This window comes from Chiroxiphia lanceolata, chromosome 2, assembly GCF_009829145.1.
Source record: "Chiroxiphia lanceolata isolate bChiLan1 chromosome 2, bChiLan1.pri, whole genome shotgun sequence".
Taxonomy (NCBI): domain Eukaryota; kingdom Metazoa; phylum Chordata; class Aves; order Passeriformes; family Pipridae; genus Chiroxiphia; species Chiroxiphia lanceolata.
In genome coordinates, this window is record NC_045638.1 from 26,801,431 (window position 1) to 26,828,487 (window position 27,057).

At 42.3% G+C, this 27,057-nt stretch overlaps 1 protein-coding gene across 1 annotated transcript; it reads right to left on the minus strand.

Moving 5' to 3' along the window:
• Positions 1-1,830: 1,830 nt before the first annotated feature.
• Positions 1,831-23,326, minus strand: ADPRHL1 (ADP-ribosylhydrolase like 1). The gene is made up of 7 exons (XM_032678842.1): positions 22,858-23,326; positions 18,930-19,094; positions 13,071-13,196; positions 10,339-10,479; positions 7,158-7,285; positions 3,400-3,532; positions 1,831-2,269 (listed from the first exon to the last, which is right to left on the minus strand). Exons 1-7 carry the CDS (start codon positions 23,069-23,071, stop codon positions 2,112-2,114), a joined length of 1,065 nt encoding a protein of 354 aa, XP_032534733.1. The 5' UTR covers positions 23,072-23,326; the 3' UTR covers positions 1,831-2,111.
• Between the last annotated feature and the right edge of the window lie 3,731 nt (positions 23,327-27,057).

A 27,057-nucleotide genomic window follows, 5' to 3' on the forward strand; every position in this document is an offset into this window, starting at 1 on the left:
AGGTTCAGCCTTTGGAACCACCTTTTAGAAGAAATTCTCTTATTGATCTCTGAAACTCAACTTGGTCCTGCCTAGGTTGGATACAAGGTAAAGTGGGAACAGTTATGAATGCTCTTAAGTTTTTTTGGTGATTATTTTTTTTCTAAAGGGAAGAAGAAAAACTGAGAGAAAATCCTACCTATGAAAAATATGTTCTCTTCTCTCTTCTCTATTGCTGAATTATATCAGTATGCTAGAGGCATCCTAAACTAGAAGGATGTTGTCAGAAAGTCTTGGGGTTCTCTTAAAACAAAGCTACTGACACAATTGCTCCTTTTGGTTTAGCACATCTCCAAAGCAAACAAGAAAGCATTTGCAAAGCTGCCAAGAGAAAACATGCTAAAACAACACTGTGAGAAGTAGCTCATAGTATGGAAACCTTTTCATATTGTCATGCACAGGGATCCTGCTCCTGTTTCTGCCACATCCCAGTGACGATTCCGCAATGGCTTACATGGAAAAAGGCGCAGGAAAGTGCTTGTGTATTTTAGCTATCTTTTTAAAACGCAGTTCAGCAGGGAGAAAGGTAGGAGAAACCAACACACGTAGGCAATCAACAGGGTGGACATCAGAAAGTGCCACGTAGACCTCAGTTTCTGAACTTCTGAGGTAAAACATGAGGTTAAACACCAGGAACAAATTCTGAGCTCACTTCTTCTGTGTCATTTCACTGAGGATTCCAGATTTGTTCCCATGCTGCTATGGGGGCATCAGAATCTCCTTGATCAAGGTCTACTGTTTACTTTTTCTGTGGTATGCAAATTTTAACCCAATCATAGTTTGTTGGTTTTCTTAAGAAATGAAAAATAAAAGAAAAAATAAAAGAAGAAAAAGGAAAACAAAAAAAAAAAAAAAAAAAAAAAAGAAAAAAAAAAAAAAACAGAAAGAAGAAAAAAAAAAGAAAAGAAAAAGGGAAAGTGAAAGAAAAAACAATGAAAAAGGAAAAAAAAAAGAAAAGAAAAAAGAAGAAAAAAAAAAAAAAAAGGAGAAAGAAAAGAGAAGAAAAAAGAAAGGAAAAAGAAAAGTTGAAAAAAAAGTTGGGGGAAGGGAGGGGAGATGAGGAAAGGCAAGGAAAGGAGAAAAAGGAGAAAAGGTAATAAAGGGAAAAGGAAAAAAAAAAAGGAAGCAGGAAAGAAAGAGAAAAGGTAAAGCAGTTGTAACTTTTCTTCCTGGGGTTTTTGTGGTGCTCAGACTTGTGAAATGTATCACAGCCTGACTGTTGACCTATTACAACTGCTTGAAGACCTCAGCCAAAAATTCTGATACTGATACAGCAACATATAATCTGTTCAATCTAAAAATAAAGACTGATACTTAGAAAATAGTGCAAGATTAATTTATTTACAAATATTTCATCCAGTTATATTTTAGAAAAACTTATGTTTTGAAGAAGAATAAAAGTGTAATTCAGCAATTTTAGACACATTGATCAGAAATTTTAAACACACTGATGCTTTGCTGTTCCTTGGAGGTATTTTTAGTGTTGGCTTTTCCTTTTCTGGAAGCTTCTAATGTAACAATACCTTGCACCACAGTGCTGATACGGGGATCAGTGATTCATTAAAAGCTAATCTATGAGACATTAGGTTTACAAGTGTCACAGACACATTAGATTTGAGAACAAGGAGGGACACAGTGGTGAAAGGATTGTCAAATATACAGAGAATATCCCCATAAGTGTATAATACCATTAGTTTTGCAGGAAAGCATTAGTTCTGAAAATTAATTCTGTATGTGTAATTACTGGTCACAGCTCTTTAGGAAGTGGTATTATAGCAAGTTAGACTGAAATCAGTCAAAAGACGTTTTATTTACTTTTTGCCATTTGAGGGTTAAGCAGCACTCCTTATATTCAGAAATCCCTACATCTGTAAAAAACCCACAAATATCATACATATCTAATCAGTCTAATAATTCTAATCAGTCTAATAATTCAGATATCTTCACTTTCACGAGATGTACACAGAGCCCTTCAGACTAACTCTTGGCTAATTCCTTCACTATGAATGTCAGTCAGTTACCTACAGGGTTGGATATAGTCTTTATAGAAAGAGAAAATGGCAGAAGCCGCTTTACTTTTCCTCCATGGATAGTCGGTAAAGATTCTCGCCCAAGTACTCCAGCCTCTCCCTTTGTTCCATGTCCTGGTACAAGCCTTTGGGAACCTTGCTCAGGCCATAAACCAGGCCATACAGGCAGCCAGCGATGGACCCAGTAGCCGCGCTTTCTCCTGCAGGTTTAAGCACAATTGCAATGGTCTCTTGGTGTCACCTTCACATATACAACCAAAATACTGCAGTGCACAGGGAAGGAAATGCTACATCCTGATGGAGTGTGGTGGGGACATGTTGGGTCAGTCCAAAAAGCTGGCAGCACCCCGTGTCCTGCCTCTGGCAATACAGGTAAAGATGCCTAGGGAAGAGAGTGATGCCAAGGCAAGCTCATGGAGACGCCACTGTGGTATGCACTGCTGGGCTGGGAGCTCTCTTGTTTTCCAGAAGATCTACCCCAACACAGCAGCTCTCACAAGCAGCTAGCCATTGGTAGGAAAAAGGAAGGGAATAGTAGTTGCAGGGTCTCTGCTGTACAACAAAGGTCCTGGACTGGAGAGTGTCCTTTCCCTCCTCACAACACAGCATGTCACATGCCTTAAAACATGTCACATGCTTTAAAACATCCAGCCTTGGTGAGTAGCACTGATGCTCCGTGCATGGAGTGCCCACAGGTTTGCACCTGCCATGCTCTGCAGTGAGGGACTGTGAGCTCCCACCACTCCATCGGGGCAGGTGAGTAACCCAGAGCCCCTGCAAAGGTTCCACACCAGGCAGGGAGGGAATGGGTGTTTTAGAGCTGGGGTCCTACCCCTCCCAGCTATGCTGGCCCTCCTGAAAGCCCAGTGAGATGCATCTGCCAGTGAGAAAGTCATCTCGTGCATGAGAAAGTTATCTCTTGTAAAGCTGTAAAAATACTGAACTATGTGTCTCTAAGTGCTGGATTTTACCTGCCTGGCATTTGTTTGGCTGCTATGTTATTTTTCTCCCTTTCTTGGTTTTACTAGATGCAGCTGAAAGGTTGCTTTGCCAAAGGTGCTTGTGTTTTGGCAGGAGAAGATGTCAGTCCTTTAGTAAGCCATACTGGATTTACTCCTCATGAGATGTAGATGGAGCAACATTTGAAAAGTGCCATAAACAGCTTGTGTGGCAGCTGCCACCAAAAGAATGGGGTTTAGAGGATAAAACCAGAGGTGAGGATGTAACAGACGACAAGGCAGACTGGCCAACAGAGGCACCTGACAGCCAGGAGGACTTTATCCCACTCCTGGTGAGGGAGCAGAGAGTGGGAGGCACAGGGGACCCTCACCTCCGTGGAACATGGAGCGGTTGCAGAGCTCTGTCCAGTCCCCGCCGCAGCCCAGCAGGGCGTCGTATGCAATCATGGGGGCGTCATGGCCTCGCCTTCCCCCCCGGCCTTCAGAGCTCCACCGCCTGTACGTCTGTGGGAGAGACAGCACTGTCAGGGTAGGGCACGAGAAATGGGGGCATGGGGCACTTGGCCACACCAGGATGCTGTCTCCCCTGCTAAGTGGGAACAGCCCATGGGGCAGGGAAAGGGCATAGGCAGCTGTGCTGCAGGCACCACTGCTTGTGGCGTGGGATGAGCTGGTACAGTGGCAGCCACAGCCTTGGTGATGCCTGAGGTGCAGGTATAAGCCTGCACTCCAGCTTAACGCACAGAGTTCTTGGTGGGCAGAGAAGGTGGTTCGATTTAAGCAAGCCAAGAATGCCGAAAAGCAGAGCAAGATAGATTTCAGGTTCACATCTTGGAAATTCCTTATAATTTAAAAAATTAAAGTTGGTAAGGACTTACTTTGTCAGTCCTCTTCCTGCTTCTGAGAAATATTCTCAACTTCCCTTGCTGCACGTTTGCAAATGTTTTCATTTGCTAAGTCTTCATGGGAGGCGAAAAAGTTCTGATTCAGTAACTTTTTTTAGGCACTTAATTTCAGACTATGTTAATTCAAGCCCCCTTCTCTGTCTTTTTCTTGCCTAACCTTTTCTCTCCTCTTCTACAAGCATTTGTTGAATAAAAGGGAAAATAATTTGCAAATGTAAGAAACATTTCTTCTTCAGAAGAAGAAAGAATAAAAAAGAACTCCAAACCCACAGTGAAGTTTGCAAAGGAAAATTGGATTTTCTCTAGAGGAGATACCCCAGAACTCAATTTTTCCTGCCCCAAATCCCCAAATTAACTCAACATCAACAAATTTATGATTTAAAAATACCTTCCTACTAAGAAATGGGCAGCCTTTTTTCCAGAAGTTTGTTACATTATGGCAAGTGGAGTTGTTGCTGCTTGGCTGGCTCTGGGCTTCTGCAACAGGTGTGAAGGGTTTGCATTTCTCTCTATTCACTTTCACCTCAGCCATTTCATACTTGGTTGTGGTTTATCTGCACAACACGGCAGAGTTGGACTAGAGCTTCACTCTGCTGCTTTCTTTTTCTTTCACAATTTAGAGAGTATTTATGCCTTTATGCTGTTCTCTGCCACATGCAAATTTCCAGCCTTACCGATGCCGTTTTGATGCTGGTGGAGCAGCACTGACACATGTGCAATACTACCAAAAGCAAGGGTGCTCAGAGTGGAGGTGCTATTCTGGGTGCCCAGCCAGGCGGCTCAAGTGTCGTTCCATTTAGTCCCGCAGGTCGCTGATGCTCTGCACACATCCAATGCCGTCTTGCTGAAATGACTCTATGCTAGGGATAACTGTCCTCAGTACTGAACCTGGGGGGACTTAATTGCACCAAGGCAGCACTTCTCAAACTTTTTCATTCTCCTTTCAACTGCGGCACCTTTGTGCATGCCTGTGCTGTGCTGTGGCACCAGCCCAGCTTCCCTCAAGTGGGCCAGCAAGGACTTCGTACTTGGATGGGGTGTCAACATGTACTCTCTCATGCTGACGGCACTGAGCTGCTGCCAAGCCCTGGAGGTAATTCACACATCCCCTCCTTGCTGTCAACCCTGCTGCCAGTAATTACAGCTGCCTCTGACTTTCTCACCCTTCAGGACCTGACCTGCTGCTGGCTAGCACTCCCTTTTTGTTCCTTTTTTTCCCCCCTTTCTAGGTCCTCTCACAGTGTTGGTTTAAGCAGCTCTACCTTAAGAGAAAAGCAGTCCTCAGAGTCTAATTAACCGGGATGACTTTGGTTTGGTTCCTCCCTCATTTTGTCTCACATTGAGTTCAGGATAGGAAGCAAGCCAGGAGAATGTTTTTTTTGCAGAAGCAACGCTTATCCCAAGTGTAGAGCAATGTCTGCCTATTCAGTGTGTATCTAACATCTTCCAATGCACACCACTGAAAAATGATTATTTTACACTGGCCTAGCTTGTATTTATACATTCAAGAAGGGGTAATTTGTCTTTCATCCTCATTTCTCTTGTTATCTCCAAATTTAAGCTGTATACCAGCTTTTACAGAATATGGTCTTTTCTGCTAAGCATTTTGAGGTGTGATTTCTTTTAGGGAAGGAAATTGCCTTTGCAACATGCTCAGATCAATCCAAGCTACATTTGAGGGCTTCACTTTTGCATACATCTGACACTGTGCCTGCAGAAAGGTGCATCTGGCCAAGCAGGAACATGCATATGGTGACCTGTTGGCAAGAGTGGTGCCAGATATTGGTGCTAGATATTGGTGCTTTATTAATTAAATGTGTAAAGGCAAGAGGCTATACTCCCAGACTCAAGGGGACAGTTTGTCTGGAGGGAATGAAAGGAGAACCCTCCTGGGAAGAGGCCAGGCAGAAGGGTTACCTTCTCCTCATTTATTCCTTCCATAGCTATTAACACCCAAACGAAGTGTCTCGACTTCTGCCAGGCTGTGATCTCCAGCTGGTGGTGGAGTCTGAGGGTCAAGCAACATTTGTCCTTTCTTGTTTGTTCATCAAAATAAATAGCTCGATAGGCCAAGATAGTTGGCCTAGGGAAATGAAGGTAAATTTTGCTTCTGCATTAGGAGTTTATGCAGTTCTCTCTTGAAATGACAATGGGGAAACAACGCTTGGTTTAATCTCTCCTAAAGCTCTGCTAAGACTCCAGTAGTACTGGAAAGAATAAAAAACTAGTAGCAAATTCATGGCACTGAATTAGTAAAATAAACCTGGAAGAGATTCTATTCTTTATGTTTAGAGTGAGCAATTTCTTATTACCCACAATCTGACTTCCAGTGGCACATTTCACTGCATAGATAATCATCTAAAAATACAAAAGTGACTTAGAATAGAACTATCTTTAATAGTCTGGAAAAAAAGGATTGATTTATAGGAAAAGGTGACAAGAACCATATACTTATTGCTTAGCTGCTAAGTGGAGAGCTTTGGGAGGTGCCAGCACGTATCAGATAGCTGTAAACACCAGGGAAGAAGACACATTATTTCTCTCGAGTTAAGAAGGTATAACCAGAAGTCATGAGTCAAAGGAAAGATCATGTACACTATAAAATAGTGTCTCATGGGATATGCGGAAACACCATCTCTCAAAATACTTAAAACTCGCTTGGGCACAGCCCGTGTTGGCAGAGAATAACTTAGGACATCTGTCTTCTGCTCAAAGGAACACAAAATCACAGAATGGTTTGGATTGGAAGGGACCTTAAAGACCATTGAGTTCCAATCCCCCTGCCATGGGCAGGGACACTCTCCACTAGACATGACCAAATCCAGCTTCTCATACCTGGAGGGATTTCTGCGGGACTTTGGCCACAGTTCCATTAGGCTTTAATGAGAGCCCTAGGCAAAACATTTGCTTTTTCCACCCTCAGATAGCCACAGTTTATGTTTTGTACATGCTCTGGGCACCAGATCATTGAGTTTGCCTCTCTGCACTGTTTTCTCTGTTTGCAGCGACCTCAGGACTGGTGGTAATTGGTTTTAAAAAATTATTTATTTATTTATTACATTAAGATGGGAGTTGTTTTTTCTTTCTTGAAATTTCAGGAAAAAAAAATAAAAGTTTTTTGACTACTCTGGCACTGGAATCAGTTGAAAAATAGCGGTGTGTCTCTTTGAAAATGTCTGCCTCAGTTCAGAGCCTTCCCAAGAGCTTTTGGAAGTTGCAATTACCTTTTCTCTCTCCTCTGCGTCATAGTTGTCTGGAAAGACAGGTTGATTCTTATTTTCCTCATTGATTTCTCTCTCCTCCAAATAAAACTGCCACTTGGCTTCGAAGTAAAACCAGTGCTCCTGATATTCTGAAGGCAAAAGAAATTAATGATGCAGTATTTCATCTTGACAACGTTTTTAGTTCTACATTAATAAAGTATTGACTGACATGAAAACCCAGGTGTTTTACAGTAACATTCTGCATATATACTAAGTATGCATTTTAATATGGAGTGGGACATCTAATTGGAAACAGAGGATGTGAATTAAGAAAATACTTTCAGAATTTTGTGTTATTTTAATGGTATATTAAAATTACATTAAGATATATCAAGATGAGATTTTAAGAGAATTTACTGAAGAGCACTCCAAGGAAAAGATAAGAGAGAAAAAAATCAACTCTATGCCAAGGTTTTTATTCCTTTATTATGATTAAAGAATATCTAAAAATGCTTCCATGTCCTAAATACAAATTGCTACCTACCTCAGCAATCAGTTTTTAATCACATAAATTCTCCAGTATTCCTGTTCTATTTGCACAGTATTTCTTGTGTGATCTTTCAGGAAAAGGCAGATAGGAAAGGCCAAATTTTCCATTTGCATATATTATAATGCATATCAAATGTAGTAAACTAATAAATAACACACACATTTGCTATCTGTGCCCATAGAAATAGGCCTTTTTTAATAATGATACATCTTTCTCCTTCTTTTCTCTCACTTTAGGAAGTGATCTCCAATCATGCTTAACATTCTGTGTATAAATAATCTTGTTAAATTTAGTTTATTTGCAAGCCAGTGCTCTGGTTCACCCTTTTTATAAAGGCTTAAAAAGGCTCCTAAGTCAGTCACACTGAACTGTTAAGCACATAACACGTACCTGCCTGCAAAACTGAGGCTTGTAGGAAACCCTGCTTGGCAAGGTGATGGGAGTAAGGAGTTAGAAAACATGAGATGTACCAGATGGCTAAGTATGCCAAGGCAAACTAGCGATTCAGTGTGGGACTATTGATGTAAAATAAAATCAAGCATTCCCGCTTTTTCCCTCTCTCCTGCTTGGCCACTCAGTGGTGTGCTGCATGTGGCTGAGGAGTACACACACACAACCAAACCATTCTTCTGAAGGATGTAATCTGATTTTGCTTGTTTTCCTAAAATGTCATACAGGTGACCCTCTTTGGCAATCATAACATTTAAAGTAGGGGGTTTTTGTAAAAAAAAAGTCCAAGCACCTTTGTAGACCTGATACTTTCACAAAGTTGCCAGTGCCCCAGCCCCAGACAGTAATGAGCCTTCAGCCACGTGCTTGATACCCCTGGGAATGCCCAGCTGCCCTTTTTCTGAGTCCATGACCCAGTTTGGCCTGATCACAAGGAAGTCATTCACCAGACCTAAGAAAGGGGAAGTGTTTAGAAAAACAGAGCAAAAGTACACTCAGAGCCATCAGGCCAAGGAGAGCATCTAGATCACCTAGATGCATCTACGGCATCCAGAGAAAAACGAAGCAAATGTTAGCTGAAGTAAACTATCAACACCCACTCCAGCAGCTGGTTACAGTTGGTTTTAGAAATGTGGGTGATCTGGCAGGTTTCTTTCCCTTTTTCTTTCCCCTCCTCCATTTCCCCCATAAGCATAAATACCTCAAAAGTGAATGTTTTCTATGTTTAACAAGCCAGGAGGTGTGATTATCCCACAGGCTCAGAAACAGAGGTATTGAGCAGTTGCAGGAGATTTTGGTTGTGTGGACCTGTAGCACGCTCAGAAATCCCATGCCATTAACCCTAGCAAGGCTCTGCACCATCCCTTGAGCCCAGACAACATGATGGTCACACTCAGGTCCATGGAACTATCTGGCAAGTAATTGCAACTGGATATCAGAGAGGGGTGTTGAGTTGAACGCTCTGTGACATGGATAACAAACACAGTGTTTGTTATCCTTGGGGGTAATATAGCTAAAATAGCGTTTTCTAAAACTGGAGGACTGTCTTTGGCAGGATTTCTTTGCAGCACATCTCACCAGCCAAGGAGCTTAACTTTAATGCAGGACACTTTTCCCGATACCAAAATAGGACGAAGCTCAACAATACAGGCACTAGCCTCAGGAGTCCAACACACATACCTCCACGCCAAGGGGTCTTGCTCGGGTGGAGTGACAGGGGCCTGCTGCAAAGCCACTCAGAGAGATACTCACTCACATTAATCCTGCACCTGCTCCTCATAGGTCTCTGCTAAAAAAATCCTGGTGTGCAATGAGGCACAGATGAAATGCAGGGTGTTTCAGGAAGGCTTCCTGGTGCTCCTTTCAGACTTTAAAGCAACAGCTTTCCTTCATGAGTAAATTTTACTTTCTGAGTGATATTGAGTAAAGATTTCCATTGAATTCAATCTTTCTCAACAGCTGTCCCTTAATATCTTTCTTCAATGTTTTAATGTAATGATACTTGTCTGTCCATGGCAGGTCTCACCGTTACAAACACATCACTCTAGGGCAAGAGCGGACTAAAATACCTTTGCCCCAGAGACCACATACATTAGTAGCAAAAATAAAGTAGTAATATCAAATTCAGTAGTTATGTGACATTCAGTTGTTTTAAAACAAGGATACAACAGGCTGTATCTTAAATATTTGTCAGAAAAGAAAAAAGTCAAATCTGAATTTGTGGTCAAAAGTTAACTCTTGGTCAGAAGGCAGGTGAAAGTTTCTGTAGGTGAAATTTTCCTGGCAGGATGAGAAGAGTCAGTGGTTTTTCTTATGGAAAATATTGGACTGTACTAATTGATGGAGGGGATCTGAATAATTCATGTGTCAGCAGTCAGTTTGCCTAATTACCTGCTGAATAGAATTGCCTTCCTCCCCCCTGCCCAGCAATTTCAGAAGACTTCCTGAAAATAAAACTGTGCAGTAGGGCATTGTCATTGCTATTTCTCTTTGTATTTTTGCCACCAATATACCAGGCAGAAGAAGGTGACACCACCTGTGAAGAGCTTACTTCTCTGAGCAGAGAAAGCAGAAGGACAACCTGGGGAAAGAGGAGAAGGGGAAAGCAGCAAGATGGAAAGACTAGGGAGTGATGTTTCTTCAGTGCCTTCCTAGCTAAACACAGTTTTGAGAAAATAATTTTTTTTGGTTCCGACTCCTTACCTGCCATGTGACGAATGGTCTTCTTGCAGTATTCTTCAGCCATCGGCACAACCTTCATCATCTCTCTTCCCCACTGCACAAGCGGTTTCCCTTGTATTGCGTATGCCACAAAGAGAGCTGTGCATAGGGACCCTAGAAAACCTGGAATTTACAAATAACAAGGATTACTAATGTGCAGTCTGTGCTGGTCACATCCTTACCTTGTTCCTCATAAAATCATCAGTGGAATGCTGGCTGTTGGGTAGACTGATGAATGTACATAACTGATCTCCACCTGTTTCCAGGCTGACCCGTGGCATGATGAGATTATTGGCTAATGTGTGGTGTCTGCTGGTTTGTGACTTATTTTATATAGAAGGGAGCTTGTGTTCTCTGTGGTGTAACGTGACAGAAATTGAGGTAGGGGTCAAAAATAAACGTTGCCCACCAATGTGATGCTGAAAATCTAATTGAAGTCACATGAAATAATCGCCTTGCACGAAGTGATACAATTACAGGCTATATCATCTTGCTTACAGAAACATCCAGCCTAAGAGCAGTGGTTATTAGATCTAACACTATTTCTGGCTCATTTTACTCTAAGGGGACAAGCCCATGTCCCCTTAGAGAAGACAAGCAAATGTCCAAAAAGACATACTGTCTGCTTCCTTAGTTAGGTCTTCTACTTTGGTTACAAATATTGTATTTACAATATTACAACAATTGTAACTGTTGATGGGCATGTAACACTTCCATGACATCAGAAACAGAGGGGCTCATTTCTCATATTTGCTTGTACTCTTGGCATTCTTCAAAGGCAACAAAACCAACCCAGTGCAGTGCCCAGTGAAGTGCGCCAAAGAAGTTTAAGAAAACAGTTCAGTCACTTAAATAAATCCGAGGTGAGCAAAGTATTGATGTGTGTGCTTCTCCAGGTATGGGTCCAAAAGCATTCACTCATGCACAGAGGTAAGCATGAACTTTGTGTGTTTCGCTGAAGGTAAAACCACATGCTTTTAGGAGGTTACAAGTCCAGATGAGATGATTACCAGTTCTCTCTGCCACAAGTCCTGTAATAGTAGGTCAGGCCCAAGACACACCTAACTAGAATCCAACAGATGCTTTCATAAAGAATAAAAGCCTGGGTAGGGCCAGTTCAAAAGGTCTCAGAAAGGTATCATCTAGCTCAGATGCCACAAAGATCCTTGAGTGCCACATTCACCATGAGGGTGGCCACAGAGGGTTTAGAGGGTCAATCAAGGGACTAACAGGGGGCAGTGGGACAAGTCAGTGCAGAGGGTAGTAGAGGCTGGGATGTGCCCTGAGGATTTTCAGGGGGCTGGCAGTCTCCTCCTGCCCACTCCCCAGGCTGCCTGTCCCCCTGCTGCTGCTGCCCTGCTCCCCCTACTCATGGCAGCCCTGCTGTCCCTCACTGGGGAAGAAAGCAAGCCCTGGCCAGGGTTTCGGGCTCTGCAAGTAATGGCAGTACAGAGTGAGCCTAATTGGTTTGGCTTCTCCATTCCCCAGAGCTCCTAGGCTAGCTTAGGGACAATTTTAATTATACAGCTTGATTGCTTTTGACAGTGGCAGCCCTTCTCCTTCACTTGGCCTGATCCCCTTTGAACCCAGGTATATCTGTGGACTTTGCAGCTGCCTGTAGCAGTGACGTCTGTGGCTTGACTATGCACAATATGGGGAAGTATTTCCTTTGTTTGCTTGTTTCAGTCGTGACTGACACATCAGTTGGGTTTTCTCAGTCTTCGAGTTATGATGATCACAACTGACATTTCATTGGCACCTTTCAGGGCGGTAGTGAGGTATATGGTGGCCCTTCCACTGCTCTCCTCCCTGCCTCCCCACTTTTCCCAGCTGAGGAGTCCTTCTGGATATAATTTCTCATCGTATGGAAGGTGCCTGATCACTGGAATCCTCTGTGCTGCCTTTTTTTGGGTCTTATAAGCCCTTTCTGAGGTGAGAAACCCAGACTGCAAGCAGTCTTACTGCTGCTAATGCACCATGGACTTTACACACCAGCTAAATGATATTTTCTGATTTGTTTTGAATTCTTTTCCTCTAATTTTATGTCATCCTGATGGCTTTTCTGACTGCTTCATAGCACTGAGCGTGTTGAACATGTCACTGTTTATTATGGTTTTATTTATTGCTCTCTTAAGCAGACAAAATGATTACATGCTTAGATAGCATAAAATTATCAAAATGACAGACCTGAATATTCAAAACAACATTAAATCTACTTATTTATGTTTTGTTGAGAAAATGTTTCAAATTGTATCCTAAAATATGCAGAGTTAGATTTTTTTTTGGCTTACTACATTTACCTACAGCAATTGGATATGACAAAACCTGCCAAGAGAAAAATGTTATTATCCCCTGAACCATAAACTTGCACGATAATAGTGAGCCATCTAGATATACATGAATCCTAAAATTTGAACAGGGCAAGTAACATGAGTATGTTTTGGACAAGGCAGCTTGTGTTTAGTTATTGGAATTTTAGGAGAGAAAACAACTATGACCGAGAATACTGTCTGCATAATATACAAGGAAATACATAAGCCTGTACAAGTAATATGTACATGTCTTACATTCTCCAAGCAAAATTCAAACTGAGGCATTGCAGTTTACAAAGCAGAAGCAGTTTAACCAGGTGAATTCACAGGAGCCACATTAGTCCCCGCAGAATTGAAAGCTGCCTCAGGGATGTCAGTGTGCTGATAGGTCAGTAGATTTACCTGTGGGATGGTTATGAGTCATTCGCCCACATTCAATGCTCACTTCAATAAGTGATTCCAGCCTTTCTGGCTTCCAGTATCGCATTCCTAAACACATGGCTTTTGTGGATGCTCCAAATCCAGAACCTAAAGTAAAAAAAATAATGCCAAGCATTTAAAGGAGGTGGATGTTACACAAATATGTTGATAAAATGTGAAACAAGCACACTTTATTAATTCCACTCATACGTGTGAAAGGAACTCCTTAGGGAATGGGAAATTACCTTGCAAAACAAGTTACAAGTTTTAAAAGTTTCTTGTGAGGAATTTTGCTCCTACACAGCCATTCAGGTTTTACAGGTATATTCCAATATTCTCAAGTGCTACAAAGAGAATAGTGTGTTCAGAAAGCAGTGTGCTTCCTTGCTCACAGCGCTTGTATGATTCAAACTCTCATCTCATCTCTACTCATTCTTGGCTTGCTCCAGATGCCAGCACTAAAAACAGAAGTTTGAGAAACAGATACATTTTTCCTACACCCTTATTTTAGTAGCTGTAAGCACATGATTAAAACGCTTTATAGGTGCATCACAGTTCATCTGACAATTTTAATGCATATTTCATCCTAGAGAGCCTCACCAGTTTCTGCTACATACAAAAAATAATGTGTCCAAAAAGAAACTAAAGACTACAGAGCCAAATCCTACAAAGTTATACAGTGTCAGAACTGAAGTTTCCCATGTGACCTGAAATTAGTGCTTGTGTGCACACTCATTATGCTACAGCCTGCACTTACTGAGCTTGGTCTTGGGAATGTCCGCCTTGTGCAGCACAGAATTTATTTATTGAATAACTAATTCAGAATTCCTTTTAATTCTCAGCACTGAGTGCATGATCCCAGGTATTCACCTTTTAAATGCTTAATTGAATGGAGAGTTAAATTTACTAATGAGTTTCTCTGCAGTACTTATCACAATAATATCAGGATCCCACAGAAGTTTTAATGGGCTTATCTTCACAAGGCACCAGTGAGGTGATTATCTCCTCTTTGCAGTTGGTGAGCCAATGCCCAAAAAAGCATTAACTCATTGCAGGCACGCATTCTGAGATGGTTAGGCTTCAATTTTTCAAAGTGCTTGGCATTTTTCAGCACTGTCTTTGCTCAATCACATTCCCAGTGACCTTGGGAATAGCTGAGAGCAACCAGCGTTCCTCTCCTTGGTCCCTGAAAGATAAGGGGCATATTTATGCCACCTAAATTTAGCCTATGTGGAACTTGCATTAGGAGCACAGTCTCCCTGTCCTTCCCAGATAGGCAGCATGGAGAATGGCTGTATGTCCATTGGTGTGTACAATGCCATAGTAGGAGCAACTCATAGGCCAGAGTGAATTGAAGCAGCAGATGCCAAGGAGCCAGGGTCAGGGCTTTCGGTCTCTTAACTGGAGAAGAGCCCTCAGCTGCTCCCCTGGGCTGTACCTGCTCTGGGTACAGAGCACCAGGGGCTCTCTTGGAACACTGCTTGCCATTTAGTGTTATCCCAAGTGTCTTCAGCTCCAGTGCCCTAAGATCATGAGTGTGATCCAAACGTGGTCGTGGAGGGGCAGGAAGATCTACTTCAAGTCAAACTGAAGCCTGAGCCAAACTAACATAAGCCACCAATCGGCATTTCCAGGTACAATATCTGAATTTCCCTCTTAAGAAAAGAGCTCTTCTCCCCTCAGAGCAGCTATCTTGAGTGAGCACCCTAGCTAGGTGATCTAATTAGGTTAGCTGAAGAAAGCTCTTCCCTTCTTCCTCAGAGTCTAATGTGCAAATTCTGTGTGCAGTAACTCCTCAAAAAAAAGGCCAAACACCTGATAAATGTGACATGAAAGGCTTTTCAGAATACCATTTTATTCTCTGCAGGCTCAGAGCCTGATTCCTTACCCCGCTACCCTTTCTGACAGTGAAAGGGACCCTCTCCAGAACATCTTTGGCCACTGCCCCTGGTGAAAAGGCTGGATACTTGTCCTGCAAAAGGTGTGTTTGTTGCTCCTGATCCTCATATATGCTGCAGCTGGTTATTAAGGAGCCAGGAGCAGATAAAACTGTCTGCCTATCCCACAGATGACATAGAACTGAAGGAAGAGTCCAGAAAGAAATTCAGTCTTCCAGGGCACCAATTGTCTTAACTGGGAGAAAATATTTTCTCCTTATTGCAAGGCCAAACTCTTCATTAAATCATCCACTGCCACAGAGCAGCAGATGAGAGTCTTCTTTACTATGCAAACCTGAATCCTACAAATGACACAATCCATGATGTTTATCCAAGAAAGGGGGGTCTTGTGCTACACAAAGCTGCTAATGAAATAACATCTCTCAGTGTATCCAAAGTGGAGGATGTACTACATCCTGGCCTGAAGTAGCTTGTCTTTGCAACTTCATTGTGTTTCTCCAGTCTAGGAAGTTACATTAGAACCTTCCGCAGAATTAGACAAGCAAACTCAGTAACAAAAAAATTGGTCACATGGAGTAACAGTAAAGCCAGACAGGGCTTCAGGTGCTTGGCAGCTGTTAGCTGCCATACCTCAGTATCTACCATGTGAATCAAAGACGTAAGGGACACTGAGACTAGTCCAAGCAACAGGAGAGACACATGTAAGAACATAAGGACTGTCCTCCATGATCAGACCAAAGGTCAACCCAACTTATCATGTCTGACAGTGGCCAATGAAGAGGATACTTAAGAAAGAGTAAAAGAAAAGTACTATGACCCCTTGTACTAAGCTGCTGACAATTTGCCTCCCTGATCCAGGAGGCAGCTGGCTATTTGTCTTTCTGCTTAATAAGCTTTGAAGAATTTCCCTTGGTTGAACTTACCCAGTTCTTTTTTGAACTCATGTGAACTGTAGCATCTCTGCAAACTGGCATTGGAAAATAGTTATGCAGCCTAATTAGGTGTTGTGTGAGGAAGTCCTTTCTTTTGCTTGCTTTGAGCTCATGGCCTCCTACTTTCACTCAAAGTCTCTAGATGCTGTCTTGGAGGAGACAGTGACTTTTTGCTTTTCCTATTCATGTTTCCAGTTATTTATGACTTTACAGCTCTCTATCGTAATGTCTCAGACATCACAGCCCTTGGAAGCAGGTGTTTTACCAATCCAACCATCTTTCCTCATACCCTTTCTAATTGTCTTTCATCCTTGTGGCAGGAGGGAGTGATCAGATCATATACAATAATCAAGAAACAGTGGATTTGGATTTATACAGTGGTGCAAACATATTTTGTGTTTTGTTGTCTGTTCCTTTCATGGTCATTTCTAATAGTCTAATTGTTTTCTGGTTCTTATGCAGCACTGAAATGATGTTCTTGTAGAACTACTATAGCTCCATGATCCCTTCCCTGAGTGGTATCTGGATAAAAAAACGCATCTCTATATATTAAATTAGGATTTCCCACTCCTCCATGTATGACTTCTCACTTATCTGCGTTGTACTTGGTTCTGATGCTGTGCCACACAGTTGTGCATCACTGTGAGCATCTTCTACAACTCTGCATCATGTTGTCTTTGACTTTGTTGACCTGCTATGCACTTGCATTTCCAGACAGTTTGTGGACATGCTGAACAATAGAGGCCACAAAAGCTGTGTTGACACCTCTTATTAATTCATTTTCATTGATGCACTATATTATTCTCTTTTAGTACGTAATACCTCACTGTGCTTTTCTTCACTCTACATCTGTAGAATAACAAAGATTAGGGTAATGGCTGCTAAGCCCTGAAGACAGCGTGTCTTTTGTGACTACAGACCATTCTGCATGAGAACTTAGAACCTGGTACCTTTATATCCTATGCATCTGCAGCTTTTTCTCTTCATTTTCTCCCCCTCAGCTTTCTGCATTTAACTCACACTTTTCCCTCATGCTCCTCTGCCAGTGCCAACAGCAAAAGAGCACTGTTCTGAAGTGCTTCTTGGAAGCCCAGCAACTACAAACAAAGGTCTGCTTGGATGCTGCAGCTTCAGCCTGAAATTCACAATACAGGTAGAGCCAAGCTATTTGACTGGCCATTTGTTGTAAATCGTGAACAAACTCTTAAAATGGAAGGTATTAGGCAGTCTTGGGCAGGTCTTCTGGTGGTCACAGGAATCTCACCAGCCTCTAACATAACCCAGGTATCTCTGCAACCAGTGTGACAATGAGCATGACACGAGGTGGCAAAGAGACACACAGAGCAGTTTGACTTATGAATTCAGTTTGCTGACTACATCCATAAGAATTTGAGCAGAGAAGCATCTTATAAGCAATGCAAAATTACCTAGGCTAAGATTTCACTGGTCCATGAATGCTGGCACAGAAATTATTGCTAGAAGCAAGATAAGATAGAATGACCACAGCAAATCAGCCTTTTGGTTCCAGCTTATCCAAAATATAATCTGACTGCTAGGCATTCAATGCTAGACATTCAATGCCTGTGGCGTGTTTTTGCCTCAAGAAGAATTTTGTGAAAATTTGATTATAAGTTAATTATGTCCATAGCAGTGTCAGGTCCCATAGTAGACCTAACATCTCCCGCTCAGTCACTGGTTCTTTTGCTCTCAGGGGTGAAAAAAAGACCTCTTGAGATGTTCAGGATGCTTATTTGTCAGACCAGATGGAGGTTGTCTTTAGCTCTCAGATCTCAAAGCAAGAATTAATTTTAGATCCTTCTAGCCCAGAGTACCCCCAAAAGCAGATAATTCATCATGGACAACTGGGGAGGAGGAAGGCTAAAAGAAGAGTTGTAGCTCCAGTACAGCAATGGGCCAGGGAACAGCCATGTTCAACTGCTTATTGAGCAATGCTGAGAGCTGCTTGGGGCCAATGGCCACTCCCACAATTATTTTGACCAAATTTTATCCACTGGCAATCAGAAAACATGTGACAACTCCCAAAGGGGCACTTTCTCAAATCTGACCAGCTGATAGCAGGGTGGGCAGAATACCCATTTCGCTTCCAGCAGCTGTTGTGAGGAGCGGGGGATGAGTGAGAAATGCTTTTTGTGTCAAAGAAAACTGACTGCAGAGACCCAGAAATAGCCATGGCATTGTGCCACCAGATCTTTGCCTCGGTGTTGCATCAATGTGCGGTTCTGTTGAGCAAGGCCAATATGTACCGCAGTGGCAGAATGTCACACCAAACACAGCACAACATCCCTGTGAGCTGCCATCGTTTCAGGGCTGCCTGGGTCTATCTCCTCTGGTGATGTGGTGTCTCTACAGGCTTTCAAGATTAATTGCACTGGATGGGTATGTGTTGTGCATACAGCTGCACACTTGTTATTTAACTTGAAGTGGAAATTCTATTAATTGTAAAAGTAAATTATCATAAAGAGAGAGAAAGAGAGGGTCAGGGGTAGGTAGACCAAGCTAGGAATATTAGGGATTATCGGCAAAACAGTGATAGTTGTCAGCAGGACACCCAACTGGAGAAAAGTCTCTGTTTTCCTTCCAGTAAACACACTGGTGCTTAGAGCAATTTACAGGCTTGGCATTTCGTTTCGTATCTGGTATCACTGAAAAGATCCAAGTCTACAAATGTTTAAACGAAAAATGGCAGAAAATATTTCTTAAAATAACCATTAAACTCAAGGACAAAGATCTGGACCCTGAGGCACAGAGCCAAGGACAAAGTCTCTTTAAATAGATGTTAAAGAGGGAGGGGTTCGTTTAAGAGAGGACACAGTGCCCTACAGAAGGAATTCTTGGCAGATCTCTTGCCATCCTCAGGCAAACATGGAAAAGTTTCAGGGGTAGTGGCCTTTGATGTCAGGGGGGAAAAGGAAACAATTTCCATATAGCCACAAACACTGAGAGCATGCATTATTCCAGCCAGGACCTATAAAAGGAAAGCAGTACCGTACCCTTTTCATTGAACGGTGTGTGCCAGGCGAGAAGGTAGTTGTCTGGTTTTAATTCCCTACAGCCTTCGATGGTGGCGGGGTCTGGCCGCCTGCCCGAGAGCTTGTCAATAGCATCCACGTACCGTTTTACCAGCTCCCGGTACAGATCTTCTAAACACCAGTAATCTGCTCAGGGGAGGGAAGAGAAGGTTGTCGTGTCACAGTAGAAGAGCAAAAGAGCTTGGAAAACATGCAAGTAAGCTCACTATGCATTTAAGAAATATTTCTGTTTTCACTTCCAATACACCAAGTCATATTTCTGGTGCCACTGTCAACACATTCTTACACACCATGAGAGTGGGCTGGAGGGAGAACGGTCTTAACTCTCGGTTCTCATCTTTTCCTCAGTACCTTTCCACTTTTAATTCCTTCAACTGGAAAGAAGGCATTCTATTAATCAACAGTAGCTGCTCAAGGCCTATATTTAAGCTCTGTGGTGTGAAGTAATTACAGAGGTGTCCAGCTGTCGGGTGAGAGCATGGCTGCCAGGGGGACCGGGAGAAGACAGCTGTGCCTGGCTTGGCCCCTGCCTTTGCAGGTGTGAATCGAATCTAAAAATGAAAGCCTATTTTCTTTTAATTACCAATTACAGAATTACTTTAAGAGGCCTGTATAACTAAACACAAAGGCAAATTAGTGACCTTCTTTTTTTAATCTATATTTTACATGTATTTTGTCTAAAATTTGTAGGTCTTTCATGCAGGGATGCCAAGATCTTATGTCAGTATAGTATCAAGAACAGTGAGCTTTTATAAAAAATATTATAAAGATCAGTAAGAGTAGTAAATCCCTAAAGTCTATAGCATTTCAGCAGATAAATTTCTCTCTGTAATAAGTTCACTAACAATATCTATTCATAGATTATTTTTACCAAGTCCTACAGTTTTGCCTAGGGATGAGCAAATACTGTAAAACATACACTGTTTCTTCATATAGTTACTTCTCTTGGCTGGTGTTGTATATTGTTGGGCTTGAAGAGTCCTGCCTTTGGCTCTTGTTGAAGAAAACCTTCCACTGCCATAGCTGTGTAGTCAGTGGGAACCAGGAGGCCAAGGGATTTATCCACTTGTGTATTTTCTATGTACTTAGAGAAACTCTATTTAATACTTAGTTTGATGCACAGGTTGAATAATACAGCAGGGGAAGTTCTTCTAAAAATATCTTCATTTTATCAGAGATGGTGAATTCTTGAAATCCACAGAAGTAGTTTAAGAGAAAGTTTGGAGTCCCAGAAGCCAGAGACACTCTGAAGGGAGAACAAAGATTCCCCTCCTTTCACATAAAGTAATACCCTACCCATTACACTGGCTATCCCACATACAATCCTAAAGAAACAAGACACTTTCAAGCTGCCAGCTCTTTCCATATTTAGGAGTCATGTGTCGCAGTTTATCCAGATGGGAGCTAGGAGCAGGATTTACTGCCTTGGCGTTTTCTACAGAAACCTTGTCCCCAGAGCCATAGTCCCTGTAGTCCAGCACCTCTGGGCTGCTCAAGCCCACCATGGTTTCCACACCTGGAGCCAGGCTGCTGTCTCAGCTGTCGTTCAGATAGGTCCCTTCTTTAGAAATGAACCCTTATTTTTTATAAACCCATGTCTAAGAGAGGAAAAGATTTTCCTTGCTGCAGGGATAGTTCCCCTGGATTTGATGATGCTGTTCTTTTTCCTCCCTTATGGGACAGATTCCTGCTGGAAGTGGATGTTTTGTTTATCTTCACTGTCAGATCAGCCTTTCAGTCTGTGCACATGGTGGATTCGGGGATCACCAGCTCACTCTGCAGCAGCATCCATGGTCCCAGCTGCTTCTGGCCATGACAATTCTGGAATGCCTTCCTTGCAGCCAGCAAGGTGATGGCCAAAATCCCCTCTCCAGGTGAGAACTGCCTTTGCCTTAACACAAGCATTCACCTCATGATTGGCTGCTGCCACAGGCTGAGAGCTCTCCCGAGGGCAGTGCTCACATGGTGAGCCTAAGCCCTGGGCACCTTCGTCCCAGCCTGCAAGCACCCTGCAATTGCCTGCAGCTATGCATCCAGGGGATGTGGTGGCCAGCAGGCAGCTAGCCAGGCAAACAGGATGTGCATGGAGCAGGGCAGTGAGGGACAGGGATATTTTTATTGCCTTTTTTTTTGAATTGGTAATGTTCCAGACACCCAATATATTCTTTAAAATCTCAGTCTCCACAGCAGTGAGGCTGACTCCCCACTGCATGAGGAATGCAGGTTCCAGGGCTGGTGGCAGCTGATTTCAGCCTCACAGACCCAATTCACCTTCTTAGCTTTGATCTGTTGACGTGGTTGATTTGGCACATAGGCTGGGCCATGAGCAAGTCCCGGAGCCTTTTGCATCCCCCCTGCCAGGAGAAGACACTGCTGCAGGCAGGAGTGGTTCTTGTTTCTCTTGTGGGAAGCAGAGAGAAAGACTAATTTCTCCTGTTCACCAATGTTACTGTGAAATGAAGATTTCTTACTAGAATCCCTACTCCATCTTGCTGTTTTCTCTCCAGACATGAAAGCACCTTTTTAACATGCTTGATCAGGCCAAGAAATGAGAGTGTAGGATAAACACAGCCAATGGAAATTATAGCTAAAACTTTTATTTTAGAGCCACAGTCCTCCTGCTATATTTAATTAAAAGTTATTATTATTTTATTGTTAGTCTAACAAGCTTGGTTACTCAGAAGTTATGGTTTTAGAGAGTTCAATAAGCAAGAAACATATGATACGTATTTAATCATACCCTATATTCAGAAATATCTAGTCATCTTTTTTCTTGATAGGCTGACATCTTGCTCTTATCTTTAGTGTATTAGCTATCCCTTAAACCATTGGTTAACTGATAGCCAAGTATGAAGGGCCCAACACACTCTTCAACTGATCTCTATGTACTAAATTTAGAGCACATTGGAGCAGGCAGATAAAGCAGTGAAACAGGAGCACCAGGGAAACTTCATTGATGTGAAGAATACTTAACTGCATTGTGAGCTTCTGTTACTATGAGTTATGCAGTCTTATGAGTTTTCAGAAAAATTATAAATATTTTTACAGAGATTAAAAAAAATTGATTAATTCTGAAGAGGCAAAATGCTGCTGAGACATCACCGTTTTCTGGTGTATTTTCTATAGTCTTGACAGTCTCAGAAAGCTCTAGTTTGACAGGTAATGAGTCAATATAAATACTATCATATCTTAAAAAGGCTATACCTTAAGAAAAAATAAATGTTCTCTCTCAAACCATTGGGATTTTAGAAGGCATAGCTTAATAACTTACACAATTCTGACAGACTTTACTATAAGAATAGTATGTTAGAATACTTTTTGGACTAAAGACATGGAACTCTCCTTATAAAGCAAATAGTACTTTTTCTGGCCTTGCTGGTGCAACCTTTTGTCTGAGGTGCAGCAGAAAGGAGACAGTGCTAGTGCTTTTAGCCTGAAAGCAGTACTAAGGTAACTCTATCCAGCCTGGAGTTCTGGACACAAATATGTTAAAAATGCACTTAGAAGAGTTCTTATCGGTTACAGATGAACCTCTAGTGGCTATATTATTCCCTGATGTATTCCAGCATACAGATAATACACTTAGCAATTATTTTTGTTATGCTGCACATGTGGTATTTAGTCTTTAAGCTTTAACTAACTGTATATACCTAGGGAAAATACAGGGAGAGTACCTCCACTACAGAAATCAAGACTTACCAGTTTGTGTGATGGTCATAGGATTGTGCTCATGGAGGAGCCAAACTAATGCACATTATCATTCACATAAGCAGCATTTCTGACACGCTTTCTCATGACTTCCCCAGCAATCAGGCTTATTTTAAGAAATGCAGCACCTTGACAGTTCTGTTCCTCTCCAGACTGCATTCACTAGTCCCGTCGTACCTACCTGTGATGACAGCCTCAGCTGTAGCCATGTGCATGAGCGTGTTGTCACTTACTGGCCACTTGTCAGAAGAGAGCACCAGGTTCTCAAGCCCTCCAATTTCCTTCAGCTCCTGCTGGATTTTTGCACCTAAGGCATTGTTTTCTCGGGAGAAATTGCGATAACCGAGAGCATCCCCTACCCCGGCCAGCACGAGTGCAGCTTTAAACTTATCCATCCCTGAGACACTTCCTACTTTCCTTTTGCCCAAGACAGTCACTGAATCTTGATCTTCCTTTGTTCCTTTGCCTTCAACTCAGCTCCCCCGACACTTTATATCAGCCATTGTGTCACACCGACAGCGCTCTCTATAAGGCAAGGACTTCCTTTTCTGGCTCTGCAGATGCCATCTCTTGTCCGAGACCCGACGGAGAGGAAATATTTCATAACCCAGGGATTTTGCAGGGGCTTTGTTCAATGAAACTGTAAGAGCAGACCTGCAAAAGCCTCAGTTCAGCAATCCAGAGTAAAGCAAGCCAGGAGATCCTTAGCCCTACCCAGCATAAGTAACACTACACCCAGAAAAACAGATGCCTCCACAGGGGTGCTTATTTATTCAATAACCTGTAAATTAATATTTTTTTGCCCATTTCTGGTATGCTGAAGTCAACCTCCCTCTCAGGGACCAGTCAGAAGGAAAGCCTGTTATAAAAGCAGTTTTTCAGACTCTGTACACACTGGAATGAGGGATTAAGCAGTAAGAAATCTAGTCAAATGCAGATGACCTCCCCCATTTCTAATTATGCTCTGTGGTGATATTTTGTTAGCAGCTTTCTTGTTCTGTTCCACCTAGTACAAGAATGTTCTGCTAATTCACTGCACCCCTGGATAAACACTGACCAAAACACCAACTTCAATTTCATGCCTTACTCCCTAGCAAAGAGTGACTTTTTCCTAAAGCCGAGCTCAGGTGCAGCCCACACTTAAGACTTCCGAAGGAAACTATTCTGAAAGATGTATTTAAATGGCATCCTGTGAGTGTAAGAAAGTCCTAAAGACTCACATGTTACTACTACTTTACAGATAGAAATACAAATGTAAATATAAACTTAGGTAAATAAACAGAAAGCTTTGATTGACTTGACTGTACTTTTGATAAAGGATACCTGGGGAAAGCTCTTTGCTTTTCTTTGATCTTTTTCAGAGACCAATAACGATTGCTACTTAGATGGAGAAGGGCAGCAGTGTAAAGCATGCATCCTCCTAGCACCCAAAGCAATAAGCAGTTAATCATAGTCTGAGTTACTGACACGTGTAGAAATATCACTGTACTTAATGCAGTTTCAGGACACAGAGAAGCATTGCCATGCCTGTTCTACATTTATAGGAAATAAAGTGCCCAAGTGGTGAACGTAGCCTCTGTTAGTACACATTTGTTTTAAAGATTGCAACTTGGTTAACAGAAGAGCTGAGTATTAAGAAAAGGACACTGAGAGTGTTTTCATTGCTAGAAAGCAACACCTCTGCCCCAAAAAAAGAAAAAAAAAAAGGCAATTATGCCTTAGGATGCCTGGGACATCATGTAGGCACTAGCAGATATTCAGGGCCAAGTGTCCTACAGAGGGGTCATAGCCAGCCTGCTCTAGAGCTGGCTTGCCACGAAAAGTGAGGATGCCCTGCATGGCTGTAGGAATAAGCATCATCTCCCACAACCCGGGCATTTATGCAACGTAGAGGTAATCTTAGAGCCACCCCTGCACTGCTACTTATCTCAGGTTCCACGTGTCCGAAAGCAAACACTCAAGATGGAAAAGCAAGGCCAGGACAGCTTAGAAAAACACACCAGGCAGAAGCACTGACATTGATTTCTCTGTTACAGCTTCATCCACCCTTCTGTGGCACCCACCTGTTCTCTATTCCTGGATAGCATCACGATTTGGAGGCACATGGGAATTTGAGCTTGCAAAGCAAGGACAGGAGAAATCACCTGCTGAGGCACTGTGGTGAGCTAGTAAGGGCCTCATCAGATAGAAGGTTCCTTTCTGAAAATGGGCAAAGCTATTCTTAGTTTTCCATTTATCTTTTCCTTCTGAATGTGGCTGGCAGTTGCACTGCCCTTTTGCCTCCCGTGGACTTTATCCTGTTGCACACACACTTGGCTGCTCATAACACAGCTCAAATTAGGAATAAAATCTCTGGCTTCAGAAATAAGGGTATAATAAAAACCCAAAGAAAAATTCAGAGAAGTTCTGTTTCTCAACTCTACAAAATAGAACATGAAACAAAGAAATTTTTATTTAATTTATTAATTACATGTGATCTCCTTTTCACGTACTTCCATTGCCTGTGAGCTTTCTGGGCAGAGGTAGGCTAGACACACTGATAACTACCCCTACTCCCCACAATGGAGACAATTATTTGTAAAACATCACACTTACATGTCTTAAACAGAAACAAAAGACAGTAACTTCTTTAAGATGGAGAAGTATGCACAACAAGGAAAAAAACCACCAAAACAAGCAGAGCTTACAAAAATGTTTGGTAAATCACATAAAAATGCAGCTTTGTGTCCTTTCAGTAGTGTATATATGACTGTTTCCAGATGGGGAGAATCCAGAAAAAAAGGAATGGGAAGGCTGGACAGAGAAAAGGCTTGTCTGCGTTGGTGGCAATGCACTGTTTCAGCTTAACTGTATTTGAAATGCAATGTGAAGCAGGCCTTTGGCAGATGTGGCTGCTCCTGCCTCCTCCACCTGAGGGGCTCTGCATTGATGATCTCCAGCACCCAGGTGAGGGCTCATGTGCTGTACAGGCACTGAGGTCTTCTGTGAATAAATGAACTGGCAAATGGACTAACATAGGCCCATTTTAAGTTAAAGAAGACAACTACACCCCAAGTGTTTCACCCATGAGTGAGTGGCTGATGCTTCTGCCATTCAGAAACACTCAGCAGAGAACTGCTCCAAGTTCACCTATCCAAAGGATTCAGAGCCATATCCTGGAAAATATGACTGATACCAGATGGGTGTCAGACTTCTGTTAGAGCTGCATCTTTTCAACAATTGAAATGAAGGACTTTAGCAACAGGATCATTCCTTTAAAACACATTCACTGAGATCCAGGAAAAAAAAAGAGACTGATTTTATACAATTCTTTAATAATGGAGATGAATAATTTTCATACAGTTTTACATCACTGCTTTAAAGGAAAAATAACCCTTTAGCAACACAACATGGACTTCTTTTCACTCTTGACAGAAAGCTGAAGTCTTGACATGAAGCCTATGGGGTTTGCCAAACGAGAGTATATCACTGCTTGGAAAAGGAGGCACAAGAAAAGACACATGGGAATTTGTCAAGAATATGCATCAAGAGGAAGTATCCCAACACTCAATCAAAACTTGAATGCCCCTAAGCTTCCCCAGCCCTTCTCATTAAGAGGTGAACATTGCACCCATTTGTCTGAAATACGGTATTTTCTGCATGTGGTTGTAGAGGCAGCTGCAGTTGCAGATCTCTCTGTCAACAGTTTAAAACAAAAAAGTTAATTTTAGAGGTGTGCCATCCTCATCTCTAATTCTATCCAGCACATTCTATATAAAGAAAAGATCAGAAAACATGTTTTGCTGAACCGGTTCATGGTTGTAAAAATATTACACTTTTTCTCATTCAGAAAGGCTGTGCCTTTTGGTGGGCCAGATGCTGGTTGGCATCAGGTGAGGGAAGCTACTGGTGCTGACACCTGAAAGGAAAAGAGCTTGCTGTGGTTCAAGTATCAGCATCAGCAGTTTTGCTGTTACAGGAAAAGGAAGACTCGTGTGACACCAAAGCAGCCAGTGCTTGGTGAAAGCACTGGAGAGGGACGGCAGCTGGGTGAGGACGGAGGGCAACTTAATTATTTTGATTTCAACTTTCAGAAGGGAATTCGCGACAGGTGAATACATACCTCTGAAGGTCTTTGCACACACTTCTGAGCATGCTGCTGCTCCTACAGAGCTCAGAACCCGGACTGAGCAACACTTTCCCTGCAGTTACACCTCTCATTGCCAGTACAAACTAATAACACAAATTGCAGAGTTTGGGCACTAGCATGTAGCGACTACATGTAGTGAATACAGCACTGCAGCTAAGCATGTCAAGCTTCTTAAAAGCTTAAACATGGCACAGATGAGCAAACCAAACATTACAGCTAGTCAAAAGTTAATGAGTTACATTCTTGCCCTCC